Source organism: Rattus norvegicus, chromosome 19, assembly GCF_036323735.1.
Source record: "Rattus norvegicus strain BN/NHsdMcwi chromosome 19, GRCr8, whole genome shotgun sequence".
NCBI classification, from domain to species: Eukaryota; Metazoa; Chordata; class Mammalia; order Rodentia; family Muridae; genus Rattus; species Rattus norvegicus.
The window spans coordinates 16,857,244-16,865,310 of record NC_086037.1 but is presented as its reverse complement, the minus strand read 5'-3'; the positions used below and the strand labels follow the sequence as shown (position 1 = coordinate 16,865,310).

General features: G+C 43.1%; 1 protein-coding gene across 1 annotated transcript; it reads left to right on the top strand.

Annotated features, from left to right (window-relative positions):
* Positions 1-443: 443 nt before the first annotated feature.
* LOC134483398 (uncharacterized) lies at positions 444-4,469 on the top strand. Its single transcript, XM_063278679.1, has 6 exons — positions 444-655; positions 1,683-1,842; positions 2,311-2,454; positions 3,088-3,254; positions 3,973-4,078; positions 4,199-4,469. The coding sequence occupies exons 1-5, from the start codon at positions 529-531 to the stop codon at positions 4,035-4,037; spliced, it is 663 nt and encodes a 220-aa protein (XP_063134749.1). The 5' UTR covers positions 444-528; the 3' UTR covers positions 4,038-4,078; positions 4,199-4,469.
* The last annotated feature ends 3,598 nt before the right edge of the window (positions 4,470-8,067 follow it).

The window sequence follows — 8,067 nt, the reverse complement described above, 5'->3', positions numbered from 1 at the left end:
TAAGCACATGACTTCATGAGTGTTCCCCTAATACACACCCATGTTGTAACCTACCATGCAGACTATTTCTTGATGTGATATAAAGCACCCGTACAGAATGAGACAGGAGAACTTTTGACTGCATATTCAAGCTGGTATGAAATCTCAGGAAGTTTTAATGGCTGACATTGGTGAATGAGGATGAGACATTTTTTGGGAAGATTTGAAAGGAAACATTCATTTAGATGCATAGGAATTACTAAGGTTTTTATAATCAAGCCTTGAGGAAAATTTGGCTTTGGAAGCAGGAGGTGCTCAGTGGCTCTGCCCCAGGAAAGTCTCCTGGAAAGGGCACCTCAGCTTATGCTCAGTACAGGGAGAACATTAGCAGGGAGGCAAAGTCTGCTCCCCATGACATCAGCTGTCCCTTCTTGGACATTCTATTGTCTCCTAGAGAGTTCTGGCATCCTCTGTGATGTCACCAGTGTTGTAGTGACAACCAGTGCCCTAGTTTCTCTCAGTCTGAGTCTGGCGGTTATAAGCTAAGACATGTTTTCCCGTCTTCGCAAGCGTTTTGGGAGGGGGAACGTCGATTGTGGAGAGACTAGAGTGAAGGAGTCTGGCCTTTCGTCTCAAAGTAATGATGGACAAAGACAGCACTTCTGGGGAATGTGGAGTAAGTTCTGGGCAGTGTATTTTGAGCTTCCTGCCAGGGTGGCTGCAGGTTTAAGCTGACCTTTCTAGCAATGGGCCACAGCAACTGGAGCATCTGAAAAGGAATTGAATTTCCACGAATATCACAATTCCTGAAAGTCAGGATTTCAGAACTTTAGTTTCCCCATCCCCACTGGGAGGATATGGTAAGGCTATTATACTGTGAACTTCTGGTCCTTACTTTTCAGTTCATTTGTTCTGTTACATTGATATAATAACACCATCAGTGGTCATGGAGGGTCCACCTTTTCTGAGTTTAGACAGGGCAGCAATGTATTTCACTATCATTGCTTCTTTAAATACAGTGGGTATCTGACAGTAATAACAGGGAGAGATTGTGCTCCAGGCAATAACCTTATGTTCTTAGACCTTCTCTGATTTCTTCTAACTGGCAGGGTCATCGTTTGCTTTATACATTAGAGGTTGTATGTTACAAACTTTTTTCTACAATACCAAAACTATTTGGAACGTGTAGACCAAGATTCAGCCTGCAACCTATTCGCACTTCTGGGGCATTTGGTATTTCACATAGGGACACTGATAAGTCTATTGAACATATCCTCCCGTGGAAATGCATTTTAAATCCAAAGTTGTTGCCTTAGAGTATCAGGGTAGGACATCTGAGTGTCTCCAATCACTCAAGTTTAGTGGATGGTGAATTTATCATCTGAGTTCTGAAGCCACAGGGGTGAGGGTCCTGAAACCAAGCTGTACCCTGTTCAGCTGACAATAATCCTGGAGAAGCCATCTCCATGGTACATGTAAGCACGTTATGTCCGGAATAGGGAACACCTGGCTGCTTACATCTCTTGGTCTCTATAGAGTAGTGGGAGAACTGAGATCCACTGAGGAGGCCTCTTAAGCATAGACCAATCACCTAGCAGTGACACTGGGTTCCTGGCTTGTTCTCCTGTTTAGGCCTCACTGAGGTCTATGAACACTCTATGCATTCTCCCCATGCAGGTTAACTTGTGTTCTTCTACGTACAGACGCTGGGAGAGAAACATCATCCCCTGGCACTGACCTAAGCAAGAATCAGGCCATGAAGGAAAAGGAGAGGCTGATTAAAGAGCTGCAGCTCATTACCGAGGAGAGAAATGACCTGAGAGATCGCCTGAGGTTTCTGACAGAGAGATCCATGAAGAACAGGTATGAATCGCTCCAAATGCTCTTGTTTCATTCCTGGGTCTGCAAGGTCACCTTTTTCTTATCCTGTTAAGGTTTTGGGTTCTAGAAAGCTGTGCCTCCCTAACCACCCTGTGCTAAACCTCACCTCCCATATTGTGGAGATTCAGAACCTGACCCTTCCTGAGGAGTGAGATTGAAAATGGACTCATCTGCTTCCATTTATTTAAAAGCAGAACTTGTGGTCTGAATGAAGAATTCAGGGATAAATTCAGGGAGAGTGAGTTCCCAGTGTGCATTTGCAAAGCCCTTGACAGCTGGTGGCTTTGCAAGATTGTAATTGCAGTGAGTTTATGGTGAGTCTCTGTACTTGCTAGGCAGGGGACTGAGTGCTGGAAGATCCAGGCAGCAGCCTGGAGTAATATAGGACCCACCCCGAGTTCATATATTCCTAAATGCCGATGTTCATTGTATTCTATCATTTGGGGCCAGGCCAAACTTCAGGCCAAATCCATATTATGAAGACCTGGAGAGAATGGAGGAGGCGGTCATGTCAATTCTGCACAACTTAGAGATGGAGAACACTGAGGTCCATGAGAACAACCATAAGCTGAAGAAGGAGATTACCTTCTCTAGGTAAGTCCTGGTCAGATAGGCTATCACTTGTGGAATGGCCATTTCTGACTTTCTTTGTTCTGGATTGGACGGTCTTCAGCTCTGGTTCTATCTCTTGTGCTATTTACCCATCAGTCTTCCAGGGTCATTAGGACTCAGTTTTCAGTTCCATAAAAGACTGTTCCTCATCCCAGGATTGTCTAGGCATCTTCAGAAGGCTCTAGAGAGAACAGTACTGATTGAAGTCAGCAGAAGGTTATTAGGCTGCCCTGGACCTATGGTGTCACACCAGGTTTTACAAAACTCAGTGGGTGGACCACATGGTTAGCATGACCTTCTCTTGGTTCTACTGACCTCCTTTGAAGGTGTTGGCCCACTACTAATTGATGTTAGCCCCATGCATTGGGCTTTCATGGATAGTTGTAGATCCATGTTCTTTCTCAGAGGTGTGGACACTAAATGGTGTCAGGCCAAGCAAACAATTTATTCTTCCCCGAATTAACTCTTTATGGTTTGTGCAGCAGCCTTATATGTATCAAGATGCATTTTATTAAGTCTTCATGGGTATCTGGGACCTGGTAGAGTTAGTGGGACTTGGGAGTAGGAATGGGAGAAAGGGCCAGCATGATCTTACTATGCAGACTGTATTTCCAGAAACCTGCTCAGCCAGCTCCTGATGGAGAACACATGTAGGAAGAAGTTGGTCCCACTGAAGCAGGAGAACAAGGAGGGACATCTTGAGTGTGCACTGAACCAGAAATATTTGGTTGACTTCAACAAGAAAGATAAAGACCATCAACGGCCAGAACCAGCATTATCAGGTAGGGACGAGCAGATGTGTTAGCTTAACAATATCTGATAAAATTTGCCAATTTGATACATCTTTGCTTCTCTTACCACCTTTCTAATTTACACTCACAACCAGCCAACCACCTCATGTAATGGAATTGTTCATTGCTCTGCCTATGCACAAGTATTCTAGGAAGTTAACCACTTTTCAGAAACTGAATTATTGTGCAAGCATATTTTGCTGCTCTTTTTGAAGCTGCAGTCTAGTATGGTGACAGATGAATAACATATCTCATTATTGCATATCCATGTGATAGATTGGATCCTATGTAGAGTTTTGAACAATTTCTTGGTTCTTGAACAATTGACACTCTGTGGTCATGTGACCTCTTGTGTAGGAAGCACCTTTGGGATAAGAACCAAGTGCAAGTGTCAAATTAGTACTTGTCATTGGCTTTATCCTTGGTGACAAATGGACATCTCCTTTCTTCCTGCAACCCGATGAGGTCTCTTCCCATTGCCCTGTTCTTGGTTTGCACTGGTATAAGTCTGGGTCCCAGATTGGCAGCCCACATTACTGTGAGGCTTGCTGGAGATTTTGCCCTGCCTGCAGAGTTAGCAACAATGATATCAGTTAAAAGGTCCATGTCGACTGTCCAATAGAACTGAGGTGGTAGAAGGCAGCATTCTGACAGCTGGCTTGCATTTCCCCACCAAATCAGTGTCTGAAAAACTGCCTTCCTCTCCCAGGTCTCAGAAAGTGCAAGAGAGCTGGAATTGGACACACCCCAGTAAGAGAGCTTCCTGAAGAATAAGTTGCTTTCTCAGGAGTCCCTGATGACCAACATCCTGAATGGTAACATTTTTTGGATGAGTATTCATCCTCTTCGTTAATTTGTCATTTCTTAGAGACCCTAAATTTATATAACACTGAGCCAGCCTGACTGATTGAGGTCTTACTCACTTTCTTCTTCAGAAAACAGCACTTGAGAGACAACTTGGGGGACCGCCTTTCATTATGTGTGCTAGAGGAGAAACAGCAATACGTCTGTGCTTCTAAATGTTCGTTAAGAATATGCTTTTAGAAATATTTTTGTTATGATTTTAATTGAAGTTTTCTTTTTGTTGTTTCATATTTATATGTTCTTGTTACTATTTTTACTTTAAAATATTTTTAAATATTTTTATTCATTTTAATCCTGTTTTGTTGTAAAAATGTATTTGTTATGAATAAAAATTGAATTCTATCTCTTGACTCTTAAGACCATCTTTCTTACTCAAGGGTTCTGTCCCTTCCTGTGGACCTAGAACTGACAGCTACAGATGGATCTCTGCATGTTCCATGGAGCCTGGGCTAATAAGTGAATTCAAAGTCACCAAGGTGTACCCAGTGTGACAGTGTCTTTTGTGTGGATAATGTGGCTGTTTCTCAGACACACACTTTATGATGTAATCACTGACATGCTTTACCCAAATGTTAGGGTCCTTGTGGTTCTTCTGAGAGAGCAGCAGATGCTCTACCCTGTGAGTCATCACCACAGCTCCTGCAGGTGGCTTTTGTTATTCCACAGGAGGTGCTGTATTAGGTGGACAAGATCACCTATGATTAAATAGAGAGATCTCAGGAGATGTGTATTCACAGGGAACTTACTGAGCCGTACATGCTCAATGTGTTAGCTTGCCAGGCATCCCTACAGAGCTCTGGTGTTCCCACTCCTCATTGTGGGTCAGGATCATCCTCCAGCACCACTTAGTTTTCATATTAGAGCAGATCTTTCACCTGTTATCAATGATGACCATATGTATTATGCACATCTGATAAAATACAGAATAGAAACTAGATCCTGTAAGCCAGCTTGGCATAATGTGTTCTATTAATAGCAAGAAATGTATCTTAATCTAAGCAGTTTAGGGGAAACCTCAAGAGCATACATAGTGAATGCTTCCTATAGCTGTGAACACAGGTTTCTTTTGGAGAGCAGGCCTGTGCAGGCCCAGAACCTAGGTTGGGCAGTTCAAGCTACCCTTTTTCCATGGCCAAACTGGGATCATATTGAGAATGTATTTTTTCCAGGTGACTGATTTCCAATTTATGGAATTGAACTAACTTACTGAGAGTGGAGGTGACTCACAGAGTTAAAGTACAGAAGGAGGAATCCAGAATGTCCACAAAAACTTGCTGTCACCCCAGGGCTTTAAAAGCTCAGCAGCTAGAGAAGCAATGTAGTATTTGGTTATTCTCATGCTTAGGTCTAGTCATTCATTATAAGCTGAACATGACACAAAAAGAATCATCTGTGTCAATATAGAAGCTAGTTGTAACTAGATTCACCCCACACTATGACATCACTACCGTATTTGAGGTTCTCAGTTACTATCTAAGAACCTGGAAGAGGCTGGGTCTTGCTACACATACTCATAATTTATGTCTTCATGACACTGTGTGCTTTGTTCTGTTAATGCTACCATTGGCATACAATACCTTGGATACTTTGTGCTGACATCTGTGACCTGAGACAATAGTTCATGTCATGCCTAACCTGAATAAACTGTCCTTAGAGTACAATGTGGTATTAGGGGCCTTCTTTTCCTATGAGATAGCAAAACATTTCCAGTCTTCAGTCAAGTCTGTCAGCCATTGTCCAGTGCCTGTCTTGAGATGTCCACATTTTCAGCTGAGAGTCTTCATCCAGGCTGCTCTGTAACTTTGTAGAAGATTAAATAGGTCCCAGCCCTAGGATTTAATTCATTGTGACTGTACTTGCCGAACATTCTCAAAGCCCTCTGATCTACCCTAGCCCTCTGTGCTTTAGAGAAAAAAAAATAAAGAACGACATTGCACTTGAAATTTCTCCCCCAACAAAAGGAGAGCCTGCATAGGTCCTTTAAGTAACTCTAAGCCCCAGGTTCCCCACAGCTCCCTCCATTGATTCAATTATTTATCTGTTTTCATTATTGCTCACTTTATTTTTGGTGTGCAAAGAATATGCACCATGTCAGTAAAGTGTGTGTGTGTGTGTGTGTGTGTGTGTGTGTGTGTGTGTTTGTATGGGGAAGGGTCCATAGTAGAAACTGTTGAGGTGCATGCAGACTCATGTTACTACTGCCCCATGGCACCTTGCAGGGAGCACTGAAATGGTGGGCTACTTTAATAAATCCTAAACCGGGCTGTGCATGGTTTGCAGTGAGATTGTGATGTCATCCCCACTGGAGAGAGCAGCAAAAGCTTCATTTATTACATGCTACTTTTACCAAGGTGAGGCAAAGCCTCATCTTATAGAGTGTCTTGTAGGATTTGACAGCAGGAAATTAATTCAAGGCTCAAATCAAATCAATCAATTACAAACAAAGAGAAAAATACAAAGAGTCAAGGGAACCACGAGCTGTGTGTTGGTTTTTTGTTTGTTTGTTTGCTTGCTTCCTTTTTTTTTTTTTTTTTTTTTTTTTTGTTGAGAAGGTCCACCAGAGAGACAACCTCTTCCTCAAACAAACTATACACCAGAGAGACAATACCTAAACTGACAAAATTAGAAATAAATGGGGGATATAACAATAGACAACCAACAAATTCAACAATCCTCCCTGGTTTGAGTGCCCTGGGGAAGTTGGGAAGCCACTTTTCCCTATCCTGTGTGACTTTCCCTGCATAGTGAGCTCTCCTGCAGGAGATGCTTTCACATCCTTCTTTAAAAGCACCTGTTCCTCAGAACCAGATCAGCTGTGAAAACAGGCTTCTTCAAGATAGTGTGAGAGCTACCCCTCCCAGCTCAGAGCTGCAACTCCATAGGATCCTCCACTCCCAGTGCTGTACGGGTCCCATGGAGAAGTCAGAGCAAAGTGCCCCTTCTGAGAAGTGACTTAGAACAGAAGGTTCAGAAGTGACAGTCAACCCCCAAGTGCTTCTTCCAGGAGAAAGCAACCAGCTCTTCTTATGAAACAGTGTAGGCTCCCACATGACCCAGGTCTGTGACTGGGAAAGATTTTCTGGAGCTTAGTTGCCCAGTCACAATGGGGCTACATTCTTGATCCATGATCATTCTACAAAAAAAGGTCCTCCCCCTCCCTCCCAGGCCTTCAGTTGAACCGAGGTCCTTCCAGGACCAACAGACCTGAGAGAACAGAGTGCATCTCATGGGAGAGAAGAGGCCCGAATGATTTTAAATGGGAGAAAAACCCCATATCCGCCATCTAACAACGTTAGGGTTTGTGCATATGTGGACTTCAGAACCTTAAGGTCAGATTTTCTGATAACAGCTGCTGGTGAAGCTGAATTCTGCTGTGGGTGGGGTTGTCCCAGGCAGGGAGGGGATCTGACTCTGCAGGCCTGGCCAGCTTCTTCATTCTCCTGAAACTAAGTGTTGGTCAGCTGTAAATCTGAAGTGAGAGTTGGTTTTTGTCAACTCAAATGGATGAATTTCAAGTCTCACACACTATGTGAGACACACATTTACCCACAGGGGATTTGAACTCACTTCTATAGAAGTGACTGGGGCGAACAGAGGGAAAGCATTCTCACCTTTAGCATTCTGTCTGTATCAGAGACGACGGGGACTGGCTTCCTGGACAGACATGTCCAAGCAGACACACCGTGTAATGGGGGAAAACTGAGGTAAGAAATGTCCTGGGGACAGTGATTTCAGATTGTGCCTTCAGCCAGAAATCTCTGTTGCCATTAAGTCAAGCAGCCTTGGGCCTCCTAAACCTTTCACTACGTCAGGGTGTCTCTGCTCTCACACCTGCATCAGGTCCTCCTCAGATGAAGGCTTCTCAAAAAAAAAAAAAAATATATATATATATATATATATATATATATATATATATATATATATAGCAATGTTTCTCAAG

Excerpts from the sequence above, each read along its gene's own strand:
- LOC134483398 (XM_063278679.1), top strand. The coding sequence starts at position 529 with ATGTTTTCCCGTCTTCGCAAGCGTTTTGGGAGGGGGAACGTCGATTGT. Across the intron at positions 1,843-2,310 it reads GAGAGATCCATGAAGAACAG|GCCAAACTTCAGGCCAAATC; the intron begins GTATGAATCGCT and ends ATTTGGGGCCAG. Across the intron at positions 3,255-3,972 it reads GCCAGAACCAGCATTATCAG|GTCTCAGAAAGTGCAAGAGA; the intron begins GTAGGGACGAGC and ends TTCCTCTCCCAG.